At 52.2% G+C, this 16,888-nt stretch overlaps 2 protein-coding genes across 3 annotated transcripts; one reads left to right on the forward strand and one right to left on the reverse strand.

The window, feature by feature from the left end:
* The first annotated feature begins 4,682 nt into the window (after nt 1-4,682).
* On the forward strand, nt 4,683-7,113 carry MSMP (microseminoprotein, prostate associated). 2 transcript variants are annotated; one of them, XM_010725272.4, is made up of 3 exons: nt 4,683-5,071; nt 5,639-5,747; nt 6,082-7,113. In XM_010725272.4, exons 1-3 carry the CDS (start codon nt 4,954-4,956, stop codon nt 6,266-6,268), a joined length of 414 nt encoding a protein of 137 aa, XP_010723574.1. In that variant the 5' UTR covers nt 4,683-4,953; the 3' UTR covers nt 6,269-7,113. The 2 variants fall into 2 exon arrangements, with proteins under 2 accessions (XP_010723574.1, XP_019465885.2); XM_019610340.3 differs by lacking the exon at nt 4,683-5,071 and having other exon boundaries at nt 5,353-5,747.
* Nucleotides 7,114-7,198: 85 nt separating this feature from the next.
* RGP1 (RGP1 partner of RAB6A GEF complex) lies at nt 7,199-16,806 on the reverse strand. The gene is made up of 9 exons (XM_085214386.1): nt 16,675-16,806; nt 16,311-16,440; nt 13,903-14,039; nt 13,417-13,500; nt 9,631-9,780; nt 9,407-9,553; nt 8,758-8,885; nt 8,350-8,527; nt 7,199-8,128 (listed from the first exon to the last, which is right to left on the reverse strand). Exons 2-9 carry the CDS (start codon nt 16,424-16,426, stop codon nt 7,905-7,907), a joined length of 1,164 nt encoding a protein of 387 aa, XP_085070512.1. The 5' UTR covers nt 16,427-16,440; nt 16,675-16,806; the 3' UTR covers nt 7,199-7,904.
* Nucleotides 16,807-16,888: the final 82 nt, after the last annotated feature.

Consider the following 16,888-nt stretch of genomic DNA (forward strand, 5'->3'; position numbering starts at 1 on the left):
CTGCATGGGACATCAGCGTAGTGGGATGTGTGGCACTGGAGTACAGGAGGCTGGAGCTGAGACACAGCATGGATGGAAGAGGCACATCCATGAGTCCCCATCTCCCTCCACTGAGCTACTCCAAACACCGCCTCATCCCTCCCATGAGGGGAACATCTCCAAAAGGTTGGGGCTGCTCTGACCAAGAGTTCACAGGCTGCTGCACGAGCACCACACAGGGATGGGCATGCACAGTGACTTCTACACTATGGGCTTCACGTGCTGCAGTTGTCAGGGTGACCTGAAGGACTCCTTGTTTGTGTTTGGGTTCTGCATGCCAACAATGGGAAAAAAATGAGCAGAAGAGAAGATTGTGAAGAGAAAAGCGTGGGTAATGTGGCAGCTGTGCTGTTCCTCAGGTTCAGATCAGGCAGGGGTCTCAGTGTGCAGGAATTTGATGTCACCATGGGAAGAGCCACCAGCATCTCTCCATGCCCCAGAGTGAAGGAGGGTCCCCACCTCTGTCTATAGGGTCCTGTCCAGGTCTCTACTGTGGCTCTTCCTGAGGAGTGTGCCCAAGGAACACTCTTCCTTGGGTGCTGCCATGAGTCCAGGCTATCAGCCATGACGTGCTGGGGCACTGTGATTCTGCAGAAGGCTGATTATGCTGGAGCTGGGCTGCATGGAGCAGGCAGCTGTGATCCTGATGCTGGAGAAAAGTCAGCAAGAGCCATTGAGAATGTAAACCCCTGGTGTCCACTGCGGGTGTTGCTGGCACTGCGGCACATAGAAGTGTTGGTGTCACCAGACCCAGCGGTTCTACTGGCCCCAGTGGTGTCACCAGCCTCACTGATGCTGCCAGCACCAGTGGTGCCATAAACCCCAGGTTTCACCAATCTCATAGATGCCACCAGTCTAAGGTGCCACCTGCCTCACTGGTGCCATCAGTCTCATTGCTGTTACCTGTCATGATGGTGCCACCAGCTCTGGTGATGCTACCAGCCTTACTGGGGCCGCCAGCCCCATTGGTACCACCTGTTGTGGTACCACCAGCTGCTGTGATACTACTAGCCATACTGATGCCACCAGCACTGTTGTTGCCACCAGGTAAAATGGTGCCACCAGCCTCATTGGTGCTATCCAGCCTTGGTGGTGCCATTAGCCTTTGGGGTTCCACCAGTCATATTAGTGCCATCAGCCTCTTTGAAGACACTGGCCCCACTGGTGCCACAGTTCCAGTGGTGTCACTGTGGTGCATGCATCCTTGCATCCCTTTCTCTGCCGCAGGCACCCATCCTCGCTTGGCTCTGGGCCTGGCAGGCTCGTGGCACTTTCTTGGATAGTGCAGTTCCTGCGCAGCCCAGCACTGATCTCCCAAGGTTATTTCTGAATCACAGGACAGGAAGCATTTAGAGGTTTAAGCCGAGATGAATAATGTGCTCATTTCCTTGTGCCGACTACAAAGCACCTGCTCCAGGGGATTTATGGAGTGCCACTCTCTTGCACTCGCGGCACTGCTGCCCACCCGGATGTTATTATTTTCTTGGGATGTCTGGCGGGTGCCAAGGCCTGTTTTCCCAAACACCTTCCCATCATTCTTCTTAGGAAAAGTGGCTGAAGGCAGCATTGGGGCACACAGGGTATCCCCTGGTGCCAGAATGTGGCCCCAGGCAGGGCAAGGTGCACAGTGCCTCTGGGTGCCAGCAGCTGTGAGGTGGGGGAGCATTGCAGGAAGAGATGTCTCCAGGGTGTGATGCTAGATGGGGTGACACAGGTACAGTGGGGCTGCAGAGGGAGGAGTAGCTCCTCTCTGTGGGCAACTGTGGCAAAGGAGAACAAGGGGTGCATGCAGCCACTGGGATAAACAGACTGGAGAGGGCATGGGAGAAAGGGGCGGAGCACGCTGGAGAGGGATGGACCACAATGGGGAGGAATGGAGCATGTTGGAGAGAGTTGAAGCATGAGGACAAAGAAGGAGTGTGATGGAGAAAATGGACCATGTGGAAGAGGAATGGAGCATGCGGAAGAGAGATGGAGCATACTGAAGAAGAATGGGCTGTGAGAGTGAGCAGCTGAGCATGATGGAGAAGGGTGGACCACGGTGTTGAAAGAGGATGGACCACAATGGAGAAGAATGGAGAATGAGAGCAAGAATGGACAAGGATGGACCAAAATGAAGAAAGATGGATCATGACAAAGAGGCATGCAGCATGAGGGTGAGCTGTAGAACATAAGACCATGAAAGAAAGCCAGAAGGTGATGAAGCACTGGGAGCATCAGTCTGCCTGGAAGCGTGCTGGGGGGGCTCAGGGTGCAGTCCGAGGTGTACTGGAGAACAGAACCCAGCCTGAACGCCAGCCCAGCCCCTCTGAATAACGCAACATCAAGGTATTGATCAGCCCCCTACACTTTGTCCTCTTTCTGGAGCAGCAGCCGCTGTTGCTTCAGTCCTGCACGAGTCAGGCTGACACTGACCCAGCTCGGCCCAGTGATAAGTTGGGTCAGGTTTTTTTTTTTGCTGTTTAGAGAGAAAATAAAGTGCTTGTGGGGAGCAGGAGCCAAGCTCCCCAGTGCCTAAAACAGCAATCGCAGCACTTCCTTGGATTTATGGTGTTTGCTTTCACAATGCCAGCCGGGATCCTGTTTGCTTCCTGCTCTGCAGCTGCAGCCTGAGCTGAAGGCTCAGGAGATTCGGGTTTTATAACACTCCTGGATCCTGCCGATGGCAACTTGTCCATCATCTTTTATGACCCGCACACCTCCTGTGAGGCTGGGCTGGGCCGCTGCCACCCCATCCCATTGCCCACCTCCGGCTGCCCCTGGCAATGGGGTACCCTTCCCAGCGCCAGGCACTGTGTGCAGGGGCTGAGCTGCACCAGTATGGGCAGGTTGCTGAGACACAGATGTCACCTCCTGCAATGTCCTGGGATGCTCGGGGCTGATGGCAAACACTAGAACTGGCCACTCCATGTCACCGCAGGGACAGAGTAGGGTTGCACCACACCACAGCATCCCGCAACCTAAGCTGCAGCTCCGTGTGCTCTTTCCATCCCCATCTACTGCCTTCAGAGCTGGGATCCCCAGCTGTAGGAGCTTGGCCGCCCCACAACTACCCCCTCCCCAGATTTTTGGTGTCCCTCTGGGAACCAACCATCAGGGCCTCCAATTGAAAAGCACAACTTCTGTTTAACATTTTCTCTGCTCAGTGATGAAACAAAGATGGATTAGTTCATTGTGGTTGCTAGCGTGCTAGACTCCTTTTTCCAAACACACAATAGAAATATTCATTTACCGCTCCGACGACGGAGACTTTCATCCTCCTTATATAGTAACAACTCTGCTCCAGAGGGTGATTTTCATTTGTTACTGATACACTCCTCCGTCCCTGCCCACAGAATGTGGGCTGTAGTTTATCCATGGGTACCCCAAGCTCCTCTGATTTATTACCACCTCTTCCAGCCGATAGCACATGCAGCCTTCTGCCTCCCCATTTTTTCCCTTGTTTTGAGATTTCTCCCTTTCCCCCACCCGTTTGGCCAACACAGTGGTTTAATGGAGGGCTGTGGGGTGGCAGCAGGGGCCAGGGGACGCCAAGCAGTGCGGGGCCTGTGTCCATGGAGGGATGTGCCTCGAAACCCAAAGGTGGTGAATCCAAAGCGGATAGAAGGAAGTGGGTTTTTTTTTTTCACTCCCTGCTTAATTAGGCTGCCACAGGAAAGTGCTCAGGCCAAAATTTAGTGGGATTCAAGGAAGGATTGGACATCTATGCGGATAACAGAAATATCCAGCTATAACAGTGGATGCCAACACAAATTCTGGAAGGGATATTAAGCCTCACGCGTCAGGGTGTAAACCTATCCCAAACAAGGCAGCTTAACATTGGGCAGATGACCCATGTATGCTGCTGCTGCTACAGCTGCCAGCAGGCAGAACCATGGCCTTGCTCCCTGCTGTGGCAGCACCTTCTGCAGAGGGCAATGAACCTCTCTGAGCAGTCACCATTCCCTGTGCTGTGCTATTGCCCTCACCTTCCAACCTCTCTGCTTGGCTGCAGGTAACAGCCTGAGCCCTGCAACCTGCAGACAGTCGGTGCAGGCAAGGGACTGTGGCAGCCCTCAGGTACATACAGCCAAGCCCTTTGTTCTCCTCTCAGGTCACCTGTTGGCCAAATCCACCTAATTTCATCCTTCTTGTCACATCCCTGCTTCTGCAGTTGCCCAGCTTCTAGAAAGAACTGCTCACCTCTGGCATCTGCAGGTGCTGCAGATGGCATGACCCCATGCTCACATTGGCACCACCAAGCTGAGCCTTGGAGCCATTGTGGACATACAGGGCACTGTGCCACTGGGAACCTCTGCACTGCCTGCCCTTGGCCAAGGAGACAGCCCTCACTCACAGCCTTCACTAGAGGCTTGGAGAAGCGGGAATCCACTCCATGAGCTGGGCGTGAGCACCTCCACACCCACCAGGGAAGCACTGGTTGTCAATCTGGTGCCCATCTCACTCCACACAATGGGATGCTTGGAAACCTTGCCAGGATGCAGCACAACAGAGGGGTGTCTGGAGCTCTCCCCCTGGTTGGGAGCCAGGGGTGCCCAGCACCATGCCAAGGACAACCCCACCAGGGTCCCTTGGATCTTCCCTTGCCACTGAGCCCTGCACCCACAGGGGCTTCCAACTGGAGACATTTCTGGAGGGCATGAATCAGCTTTTCACAGCTTGTTAAAAATCTTGATCCTACCTCTTGTTTTCATGCCTTTCAAATCAGGAAATGAGTTTTACAACTTTTCCAGTGGGGCACAGCTGGTGGCCAGGGTCGTAAAGCTGAACTTTATAAATATCTCTTGTTGGGATCAGGGGAAGAGCATTAAAAAGGCAGAGAGAAAGAGAGAGAAAGAGAGAGAGAAGGGAAAGAAGCTAAGGAAAGAGAGAAGAAAAGGCACTCGGCAGGACTGCTAAGAGCCCAGCTCAACGATGGCCATGGCCCTGAGAGCGCAGAAGACGGCATGCACCTGGGGCAGGCTCTGCCTCCTTCTCTCCCTCTTCCTTCAGCTGCCAGGCTCCCAGGCCAAATGCTACTTCCAGGCTAAAGGTAAGCAGGGAGGTGAGTTGGGAGGATGTGGATGCTGGGAGAATGCCTTGGCTTTCCCCAGGGCAGCTGGGCTCAGCCCTGCAAAGAGCTACACAGGCTGTGCTGAGCCTGGGAGCACAGTCATGGGCCAGTGATGACTGGAAGGAGCAGTCTATAAACCACAGAACAGCTCCCCAGGGTTCTGGCTGAGAAACAGCTTGCTGGGCCATGAAGAGCTCCTGGCAGGAGCCCGGCTGTGGCCAAGATGCAGGACCAGTAGCACAGGGAGGAGGGCTGCCCTCCTGTCCTTTCAGAGGTGAAGAGATGCTGAAATCCAAAGCAAAACTGAATGTTTGAGAGCCAAGAATCACCTGATTCTGCCCCAAGTCACCAGGATGGATAAGAGCATATCCCTTTGTGTCTACTTGGGCTTCCCAAACCTGCACAGATGGCAGGAGAGGCCACCAACTATCTGCCATATCACAAGGAGGAGGGGAAGCAGTGATATACCTGTTTCCTTTCGGGGCAGAGGGATGCCAGTGGTGCTCCCACACATCCTCACACTTACTGCCACTATTTTCTTTGCAGCTCCCTGCGAGTACGAGGGGAAGCAGTTCTCCCTTGGTGAGTCGTGGCTGAGCACCAACTGCCTGCTGTGCACCTGCCTGCACCCCATTGGCGTCGGATGTTGCGAGACGTAAGTGAGGGATGCTGGGGATGGGCAGCAGTAGGGCTGGCGGTGGCACCTGTGACAGACCAACCAGTAGAGCCCTGGGGATCATAGAATCATAGAAGGGCTTGGGTGCTTGGGTTGGAAGGGACCATAAATATCACTGTGTTCCAGCTACAGTTGCCAACCACAAAATCAGGCACTAGATCAGAGGATGCAGGAAGTAAGGAATGGCAGTGGAATAAGAGGTGCTACAGAGGGTTCTGTGGACATCAGACACGCAGGAACTGGCCCGGGAAATATGTGGGCTGCTCCCTGGTACCTGTCAGAGGAGCTAACAGCACTGTGCCCTCTCTTTCAGCACCCAGCACCCCATTGACTTCCCCGACTGGTGCGAGGCCCACTATGACACGCAGACCTGCCAGATCTCAGTGGTGCAGAAGGCCAACCCCAGCCTGCCATGTGTGAAGAGCATGGAGCACGAGTGGGGCTCAGCCGGCACCCCTGAGCCACTGAACAAGGTGCTGGATGCAGGGCTTAGCAGATAGAGTGCACGGCCTTGCTGTCAGCCCCACTCCTCCAGAGCACACCTCTTGCATGCTCCAGACCTGCCCCATCCTGTAGACATCACTGCAGCCACCTTCCAGGGAAACCACTATCCATGCACTATTGTACTGAGCTAACATTTACACCCTAGCGCTGCCACAGTACAGCTTTGCTTTTGCTTTCAGCTTCCTGAACTCAGCTGGGGCCCCTTCCCCAGCATGGCATTGCTCTCAAGATGAGCAGTGGGGTGGGCCAGGCACACAAGCCCCCAGCAGGACCATCATGCCCTGAGCTGTGATTTTTGGGGGGAATGGAGATCCCAAGGGATGTCCACCAAGATGCACAAGGAATTTTCAGCTCCTAAAGGACCACAGGACCAAATTACACCACATCCAGCTGCAAGCTAAGCAGCTCCCACCAAAACCCCAGTTCCCTTGCCTGCAGCCACTGGCATCTCAGTGGGAAGCATAGCAGTCCTGAAGCATAACGTGCTTTGGCCAGTCCCTTCTCTGCCCAAGTGCAAGAAGCGTAACCTGCTTCTTGAACCACTAATGTCCATGCTCCCACAGCTCCTGTGACCAGAACTCTGTGTGCCAGCCCTGGGTAGGCAGAACACTGGGCATATGGGGAAAACAGCTGACCCCAGGAGGAGCCTGACCCCCTGTGCAGGCTGCCCCACTCCAGCTGCAGGAAGCTGGGTGCCCTGCTGGTATTCAGAGAGCTGAAGCAACCTGTCTGCGAGTGTGGAGCTGGCTGCCCCGACAGCCTGCCCCAGCTGGTGCCATGCCTGTGCTGTACAGAGCCTTGTGTAGATGTTTCTGTTCTTGCAATAAAGGTATTAAACAAAGTGGTCTCCACTCAGTGACTATTGAATGCTTAGGCTGCCTGTCCCCCAGAAAGGGTGCAGGAATAATGGTCTTTTTAAGGCTGAATTGTGCATCTTCTGGTGTTTATTAGACTACTATGCAAAGAGGAAAACTCTTTGAAAGGTCTGGTAGAAATGCAGAGCTGGCTGTTGAGCAGAGAGACCTCTGTCCCAGCTCCCAAATGCCCACTGTGCCTTTACTTCAGCTCCTCAAGGATCCCAAGACCAGCAGGAAGCCTCTGAATACAAGAGCAGAAGGAAAGAACAGCCCAGGTGCTCAGCATGTTACAGCTTTGTATCATTATTATGCTGCTGCCATTTTGCTCCATCTGGAGCTGGCCACATCCAGCCCAGCATAAGCATAAGCTGGCAGCACAAGACTGGCCTGCCAGGACCTTCATGCAAAGCCAGCACGGGGCTTCTCTGAAAAGCTCCAGAATCCCTGAGCTATGCCCTTCTCTCTTGATAGCTTTGTCATGGGGTAAAAGCACACACAAGGCCCTTCCCTGGGAAGTGGATCTTGTTGCAGCAAGGGCTGTGACTCAGGCTCCAACAAGCATGAAGGGTCAGGCCCCCATCTGAAGGCCATGGCACAGAGCATGGCAGCATGCACAATGCTCCTCTGCCCACAGGCAGGACAGACCTGCCCGGTGCCCACCCATATCTTGCAAACGAACCTGAGGAATACTGGGGTGTGCACCCTGCTGCACACTGATTGTGGTCCTGCCAGCCAATCCCTTCAGCACTGCAGGTTCTTACTGGCTCTCTCCATTTCAGATGGTGATGGAGTTGGCACTAGAGAACTGAGATACGTGAGAGGCCAGGATGGGGTTCGTGGGAAGGACTTTGATGGGTAAGTCCCAGCTGAAAGTGTCCACTTCAATCTGCTCCACCCCAGTCCAGGTGATGGCCTCTGACTGGCTCCCACGAACCATGCAGGTCTTTGCCGTCTCCCCAGAAGTCACGAACTCGAAGTGCAGCCTCCACTTCAAGGACACTGTGGGCAAGAGGCAGGTCAGCAGCCAACAAAACAAGGGACAACAAGTGTCTCAGTGTTGGCTGTCCTGGCAAGGGGACAAGCAAATATACCCACTCACACACGGTCAGCTCCCTCCTACATGATATAGCCCCGCAGAGAGTTTGCCAGCAGACACAGGGCAGCAAAGGCAGGGCTGGGGACACTGCGGTCCTCCCATGGGGACAATCAGGGCCACTAACCGATGTTGGTGGTGAATCCTGGAGTTGAGCTCAGTGGGATTGGCAGATTGAAACTGCTCTGGGCCGTGTGCAGGCAGGCCTCCTGATGGCGGGCATGTGTGCTGAAAGAGACAGGCTGTCCCCGTCGCCTCTGGAACTCCTCCTGGATGCTCTCTTCTGTCTGCAGGCTCACTGAAAACTGGAGGGCAACCAGCAGAAAGCTCATGCTCACTTGCTCCTGGGGCCTGTTTCCCAACAGCACTCAGAACCAAAGCCCTTCCCACCTTGAACCCCAAAGGAACCTTAGCTGTGTCTTACTGAGGTCTCACCAGAAGTCCTACAGCAGCTCAGTGCCACTCCAATCCTTTCTCTCACTTTCCCATCCAAAACACCTGCCTTTCCACACAGTGTAATGAAGTCAGCACTGACCTGTAGGCATGGGATGTCTCCTTCTGAGAAGTTAAATGTCCCAATGACATCTTCTCCAATCTTATACACAGTCTTGAAGATACAGAATGTCCCCACCTTCCCACGTGTGTTGCTGATATTGTACAAGTCTAAATAGAAAGCAGAGAGACAAACAGAGCTGGGGCATAACGAGGCTCTGCTTAATATTGCAGACTCAAAGAGCCTAACACACCCAGTCTGCTGGGGAATCATAGAATGAGAGTATGGCTTGAGTTGGAAAGGACCGTAAAGACCACACAGTTTCACACCTCCTGCCCTGGGCAGGATTGCCATCCATTAGATCACACTTACCAGGGCCTCATCCAACCTGGCCTTCAGCACCTCCTGGATGAAAGACAGGCATTCCCTCTAGGAAAGGTATGTAGCAAGCAACAGAAAACCACATGCTGGCTGCAATATGCTGGGGAAAGGGTCTTTTACTGAGATTGGCCGAGAAGAGTTTGTGAGAAATTCTGATCTAAAGCAGGCCCTAATGGAACTCTGCTATAGCCACAGACTGTGCCAGCAAGAGACTTCCACAGCAAGCACTGAGCTGGGAAGAGGGCAAGCCTGCAGGCATTCCTGCTTCACATGTAGGTCAGGACAGCATGTTTGAACAGAAGTGACCTACGCAGGCTCCGTCGAGAGGTGGCTGCCATGAGCAGCTCCGTTGCCAGGTCTGCTAGGCGAGAATCTTTCTTCAAGCCCTCCTCCTCTTCCAGGAAGGGGTTTGAGGGTGCAACGGCTTCATCCTGTGGGCACTGGTAATCCTTGAGGCCTGTAAAGAAGGCAAGAGTCAGTGGGGCAGGCTGCAGACCAGCCTGCACCTGAGGAGAGGACAGAGCATGCCCTTACCATGCAATACAAGGACACGGAAGGGCACACGCAGGAGCTTGATGGGGGAGTTGACCCGCTGGCAGCCGATGGTCAGCTTGTATACATACTTCACTGACTGTCCCCGGAAAGAGGGAGGGCCGTCTATGGGCAGCGTCTCGCAGTACGAATCTGCAACGAGCACAGAAAGCATTGCTTTGCAAGGAATTTACTGAAGCTGCTGCATGCTGATTCCCTGCACTGAGACAGGAAGAGTGGCAGGGGTAGGAGCAGAGCACGGTGTTTCCTGCTATCTCCTCTCCCCAGGTGGGTCAATTACATCCTTGGCTCCCAGCGCCAATGCACTGCTTCTCACCTCACATCACGCGTCGTCATCCAGACATTGCTTCCAGCATATATAACCACACACACAAATTTTGACTCAAAAGAATGTGAAAGATGTATAATCCAGGAACACAAACATGAGAGCTGAACTTACTCATCACGAGTTCAACCTGAATTTGCCTTTGTACACCACATAAACCATGACAAGAAGCAGTCACATGTTATGCTTTCCTTAGGGCTCTGCCTTATCTATGCACAAATAATACTGAAAGCACAGAGATGTGATCGATACTTCATTCCTCTTTTGATACTCACTTTACACAAGCCCCAAACTCAGGGGGAAAAAAAAAAAAGAAGATAAAAAATTATCTTCTTCCTGTGTTTTTCTCTGAAGCTTCCCAGCACTTGGGGCTAAATGGCCAAGAAACAATTAAGAGATCTTCACAACAAGCTGTGGAGTAATCCCCCTCTGCAGACTGATGACTTGGACCACAAAACCTCTGACTCTGAGATCTCTCAGATGCCAGGTCCTGGCTTTGAACCATATTCAGCCCTCTCAAAGCCCCATCCACATTCACCGCATAAATCCCAATGCTTCTTAATGCAGCATGAACACTTCTGCAGCTTTCCCAAACTGCACACCATTTAAGAAGAGACACGGAGAAACGGAGGACTGTGGAACATCTCCATCTCTGGCTTATCCACCGTGACAAAGATGCACCCTGCCAGAGGAAGGGCAGCATCCTGCTGTTAAACCACAGATCCTACACCAAGTCTGGCATATCCTAAACTTTGAGGCTTAGATTAAAAGCTAGAATTACATTTAAAATATAACTTCTGGATTTAAAAAAAGAAGATTGGACAGACAAGAAAGCCCATGCTGGTGACCAGAGGCTGCAAGCTCTTACACACAAAAACAAAAGGCAGTCCCACTGGACTGAGGTGCAAATTAAGCTGAGAATTGTCTTGACAGAAAAGAAAATCAGGTATTTCCAAGGAAGGTTCAAGAGTGTTACAGCGGACTGCTGCAAACCCCTGCAGCAGGTTTAGCAAAAATGCTCACAAGGGTCTCCATGCCTAGCAAGGATAGTCTGAGCAGAGCCCACCACGTCTGGGGCAGAAAATGGGCAATGCACAGCATCTGCTGCCTAGCACAGGAATCCTGAGACTCAGGAAGCACCAGCTTCCTGACAGGCCCCGGGAGGAAGTGCATTCCTGGCACTGCAGATGCTTCCCCGACCCTCCTGCTGTACCCTCTGGCTGGGCTCCTGGCTTGTGTTGAGGCAGCCTCCATTTCCTCTTCTCCCTGTGATCTACCAAATATTTAGAGGCATTGCAACACCAGAAATAGCCACAGAAATGACTGGAGGGCTTAAGAAAATGTTTTACATTGACAAATTTAAAGAGTTCCATCTGGGCAGTGTGTCAAACTGATGGGAGGTGAGTCAATGTTAACGTATAGGCACCACAACATGAGGAAGTTATTGGGGAACAAGCTCGTAGGCAACTGAAAACGAGGTCTTTTATCAAACAACAGCCTCACACAACCTCAGCTAAACGTGCCAGCTCTGGCTACGGTTTATTAATATGGTACTTTGCTGAAGCAGAATTAAAATTGCTTGGTTTTTTTTCTGCCTTCCCGAACTGTGTAGGAAAACTCAAAACTTCTGAAAAACAGGAAATGAAGAATTAAGATACACACCCACACAGCCTTAACTCTGCCTCCACGGAGCTGGCAGGAGCCCCCAGGAATGATCCACAAACGTGCCAGCTGCAGTCTTGTGTGAGGGGAGCAGCACTGCACACCGATGAGATTGGTGTGAGCAGCTAGGTAGAACTGGGGCTGTGAAACAGGGTTTTGGTGCCATGGGGTCCAGAGTCACACACACAGCAGCATCACACATAGCTCATAGCAAGAAATGTGTGCACCACATGTAGCCTTGAGATAAGAAGTCTCAAGGTGCTGAAGAGTTTGTGTTCTTGCCATGGAGCTGTGGCTATGACCAAAAATAAGGGAGCTTGTGCTTGTGCCAGTGTCACCCAGCAGCAGAGTGAATGCAAACATACAATATCAGTCAGAGGGACTACTGGCTTAGCTGTAGGCTCAACAGCTTCCGTCTGCCATGCCAGTACTCAAGTAAATCCCCTCAATCCATCCCAGCCACCTAGGGGTTGGACTGTCATCACTGCTCTGCTCTCTCAGAGCCTGCTTAGCTTGCCCAAGCTGCTGTGGGAAAAAAGGCTTTCCATGTGTGGGAGAAAGAATGCTCCAGCCCCACACATGCTAGCAGCAAGGAGTGCAGGAGCACCCAGGGGAGCCTCAGGCCACCTGGGATGTTTGCCTCCTCCTCCTCCCTGGCATTCAGAAAACACATTCATCTTTGAATGCAACGCGGTAGAGCCAGCTGCTTTCACATATGTGGTGCTGTACATCATTAAGTGTATAACAAAACGTTCCTGAATGATAGACTTTACAGTCAAGCAGCACAGAGCACTGTTTCACCCCATTAATCACCTACCCAAGCGAAGCTCCTCAAAGAAAGGCAAGAGGTACCAGCTTCAAAACTAGCATAGCATAGCCCGCAGCTTCCTGCTTTAACTTGCAGCTTTGCTGAAAGCTATAGCAGAGCCCCCTCCACCAGGCTTCCTCACTCCATGACTTGAGAGGTGTCCATCACCCATTCCAACCAGATTTCTGCTGGGACAACCTGAGTGACACATACATACACAGCCTGCAGTTTCTGATGCTACTTGCTGCTGCACCACAGGCTGCTGGAACACAGAGATCTGACATGAAATGACAAGCTGGGTCGCTAGCCACCAACCAAAGGACAACAGCACATTTTTGTGTTTGCACAGCTGCCTGCTCAGGTAGAAGGCTCTCAGACAAGACACTGCCTGGGACTAGGAAAGCAGTTGATGCATATTTATTTTGAACAGCAAAAGGGAAAGCAGTGATGAAAGAGAGCTTACAGGGGGCCTGCTGGAAGAAGTCTGTGGACTTTGGTGACACAGGAAGTTTTCAGCTAGAGAAAATGAGAAGTTCTCACTTTTATGGCAGAAAGATCAGAAAAACTACAACAAGTAGAATGGTCTCCAAGACAGCCACAACCTGAAGAGGAAGGACACAGCTTTGGCAGATGCCAGCCTAAATTCCCAGACTGCTTCAATTTGTCTGAAGGAACAAAGGCAGGGAAACACAGGTGTGAGTATCTCCGGCTGCCAAGTATTTCAAAACTTTTCATGCCTTGAAGCTACACAATGGACCTGTGGCAGAGGCACAGGCCAGAAGCAAAACAGAGACAATGCAGTACACACAGAGAACAAATTCTGGACAACGCAGCAAGGAGCAGGTTCCCTACAATTTACCCTCACATCACTTGCCTTCTGTGAGCACCAGGGTCTACTGCTTGCAGAACTCAGGTCTGCAAAGCCACCTTGAGTGTGCAGAGGTGAATGCTTTGAAGAGAAGACAGAACTCACAAGATTTAGACTCCCCGGGATCCAGTCGCAGGTCACAGAAAAGAATCTTTGGTGGTGTGGACAGGATACACTGACCCCGCTCTCCTGGAAGAGACAAAGAATGTGTAAGTGCTGCTCCTGGCCAGCCCTGGGAGGACAAGGGGGTACTCATTGTGGCAGGCTCAGTCATGTCTCACTTCCATAGTGAGGAATGGGGAAGAAGAGGGGCCGATGAGGAAACATCTCATGTCCTGGTCAGAGCATGCAACACTCCTGGGATGCTGGACTGACAACCCTGACATTTTGCTCCAAGCTAGCACCACTATGATCTCAGCATTAATGAGGTCCTGTAGCAGCCCATGCACCAGGGAATTTCTCAAGAAAAGCAACAGGGACTTTGCAATTGCAGTCCTCCTCCCTGTCCATGCAGTCCTCTAACACATGTCAGAGTCTGTGTGATTCCTGCTTGCTGTGCTGTCACTTCCCCCACCTGTGAGAATCACTCACCTCTGTTGGGAACAAAGACCGTCTCGTTCTCTGCCTGTACGTCAGGCTTGCTGCCATCAGATGGAGGAAGCACTACCCGGTTCTCACTGGTATGAAACTGGCAGTGGATCTGGGCACTGGCCCACGCCAGCATCTCACTGAGAACAAAGAAAAGGAACACTCATGTCTACACTTTAATCTAGGTTGTAGTGAGCATGAATCAGGAAAATAGCAGCTCTTCTTATCCTATTCCATGGGTGACTACTTTTCCAGAAGGAAGGAGGTCTTGCTTTACTGCCACTGAATCCATCCCTAAAGCCCCTCTCCCAATATGGTTCCAGGACATACTTGAGCTGGGGTGCTGACCTGAAGCCCCCTCCATCACAGCTGGATAACAGCTGTTGATAGCAGTATCACCCAAGGCCTGGCTCGCTAACTCTTGTTAAGCAGCAATTTTTGTTTAGTTGTCATGTACAGGCCACTACTAATGAAGGACATTTAGCCACAAAAAAGCCAAACCCAAGCCAAAAGTGACATGCAGCAGCACTCTGAGGTATGTGTGGTGATACAACAATCACAGAAGTGTATGGATTCAAATTAAACCAGAAAGAAGTAATACCTGCTCACTGGATTCAGCTGCCCCTGCACGTGTTCCCTCCCAGTAGCCGTTTCCCTCAGAACCCCTTTGCAAGTCACACTATAGGCACACTGACACCTTCCAGTTCCCAAAACCCTTATCTGTTTTTACTTCAGTAGTAGTCTTGTGAATGTAGGCAGTGTCTGGTTCCTCCCCTGTTATCCAGCATCACAATCTGATTAGTAAGCACTGACACAGAACTTTAGGTGGTATGGGGATCCTCTGCGGCACATGGATATCTCTCAGTGAGACTAATCAGACCACTTAAATGTTCAAGTGAACCAGGGAAAGAAGTTTGCTGCATTCGTTCAGCTAATTATGTGCTACTTGATCCTATGTACTTTACCTGAATGTGCACTGGATACTCTGCCCAGTTACCTCTAACCCTACAAGCTGCAATTCTTCAAAAGCACCAGCATGGCTTTATTTAAGGGCTGCCCTAGGGTTTTCTTTCATAAGGTATCTGCTACATGGAGGCAGAGAAATACTCTTGCATAAGACACAATGCTTACCCATTTTATGTTAGCTTAGCATGATTACAGTACTTTCCTTCAAACAGGATATTTTGAATATTTTTCATTTATTTTTAGCATTGCCCAACAATGTGCCATCAGATTGTTTTAATTTTTTAACCAGACATGCAAACAAAATTTGCATGTTCTTTCCTACCAGAAGAATTTGTTTGTTCAGCTGGCAGGACACAAACAGACCCCACACAGGAACCAAGCTTACTTCTCCCTAACTTCTCCCTACGGCTCTTTCTGTAACCCATAATGGCTGCAATCCACACAGTTTGGGCCAGGACAGCTTCCTCTATCGAATGCCTCACACATCACAACTAGATTCGCTTTCTGCCATTTATTTACTATCCCTAATTTATGTTCCTGTGCTTGAAATACATGCTAATACATTCAATAGGCAAGAGGAACATGGAAGAAACAATAGAAAGATAAGAACTCAATTAAAAAATGTCCTATGATGTTAATACAATATACTACTTTGCTGCTGATGAGACTGTGAGCACTGGAAGTGGTTCCATCAAAAGTCATCTCTGAAAGTCATACTGGTGATGATGCAAAGGTTCTGGACCTGATGGAGCAGGAAACACTTCCCAGAAAGAACCCAGGATAGGAAAGCCATCTCCACCCTGGGAAGTGAGACAAGGCCACACACACATCTGACACAGAGCCTTTGGGTGAGTCACTCCCTGTGAGCCAACGTAGGAAGCTCCTATCTTGTCACCTTTCCTCAAAGGCTGCTTTGGCAGAGCCATGACAAGAAGTGAGGCAGCGCTCAGCATCTGGGCCACAGCAAATGCTGAAGACTGCCTGTCCTTCCCCTTAGCTACCGCTTTCTCCTCTGCCTGCTGGCTCTGAAGGTAAGGATCACACCAGTACATCACTGCACTGCCAGGCAGAACTCCTTCCATAAATGTTGGAAATAATGACACTGCCTGGACGCTGCCCTGCAAGACTCACTCTGGTGTAATGAGATACCCTACTCTGATAGCCAGCTGAGCTTCATTTTCTGCCAGCAACGCTGCTGCTGAGGGCTCACTCGAGGGGCACTTAGCACACCTCTCCCAGCATCTCTACCCGCATACTTTTTCCCAGACTCTTTCTCGGGGGCAGAAAACCAGAATGATGAGCTCTGTTTCCGCCCTGCAACAGAGATGGCACAAAGCTCCATTAGGGAACACCTCGGGCGGGGAAGTCACCGGGGGCTGAGCTGGCACCGCAGCCCCATAGGCGCTGCCGCAGCACACCCGGAGGCAGCCCCAGCGCTGCCATACCTGCTGGCGGACGTGGAGGAGGCCGACAAGGGGTTGGTGAAGGTGATCACACACTCCAGCATCTCCCCAGCCAGGAACACGGGCCCGCGGCCCAGCTTGGCCACCACCTCGATCATGGCTGGGCAAGGACCTGCCAGAGAGAGCGGCGGAGTGAGCAGAGAGGTGGCGGCTCATAAACACGCCTGGTGTCACACACACAGAGGAGGCCCAGGGACGGCCTCGCTCCTCCCCTAGGCCCGGGCCCTAGGCCCGAGGGGCAGCCGCAGCCGTCAGCACCCGCCCGCAGACCCCCGCGAGGGGCGAGGGCCCAGGAGCAGCCCCAGCCCCGCACTCCGCCCTGCACACCGCCCCGCACCGCACTCACCGCCCCGAAACCCCGCTCGCTCCGCGCCGCCGCAGGGCCGCCCGCTCCTCAGCGACTGCTCGGCCGCGCTCGGCGCCTTTCGGGAACTCTCGGGACAACTCGGAAGCGCTCGGGTGCTCCCGAGCACCGCTCGAACCCGCTCGGCAATTTTCGGCACCGCTCGGCTCGGCTGCCCGGCTTTCCAGAGGCGCGGGCGCCGTGCCCCGCGGGCGTG

Source organism: Meleagris gallopavo, chromosome Z (assembly GCF_905368555.1).
Source record: "Meleagris gallopavo chromosome Z, MGAL_WU_HG_1.1, whole genome shotgun sequence".
NCBI lineage: Eukaryota > Metazoa > Chordata > Aves > Galliformes > Phasianidae > Meleagris > Meleagris gallopavo.

What these genes read in the sequence shown, in the direction of transcription:
- MSMP (XM_019610340.3), top strand. Translation starts at nt 5,446, where the DNA reads ATGGATAAGAGCATATCCCTTTGTGTCTACTTGGGCTTCCCAAACCTG. An exon ending in GGCGTCGGATGTTGCGAGAC is followed by an intron (nt 5,748 to 6,081) that starts GTAAGTGAGGGA and finishes CCTCTCTTTCAG; the next exon opens with CACCCAGCACCCCATTGACT.
- RGP1 (XM_085214386.1), bottom strand. Translation starts at nt 16,426, where the DNA reads ATGATCGAGGTGGTGGCCAAGCTGGGCCGCGGGCCCGTGTTCCTGGCT. An exon ending in TCCTCCACGTCCGCCAGCAG is followed by an intron (nt 14,040 to 16,310) that starts GTATGGCAGCGC and finishes CTTTGTTCTCAG; the next exon opens with TGAGATGCTGGCGTGGGCCA. An exon ending in GGTCTTTGTTCCCAACAGAG is followed by an intron (nt 13,501 to 13,902) that starts GTGAGTGATTCT and finishes TGTCTCTTCCAG; the next exon opens with GAGAGCGGGGTCAGTGTATC.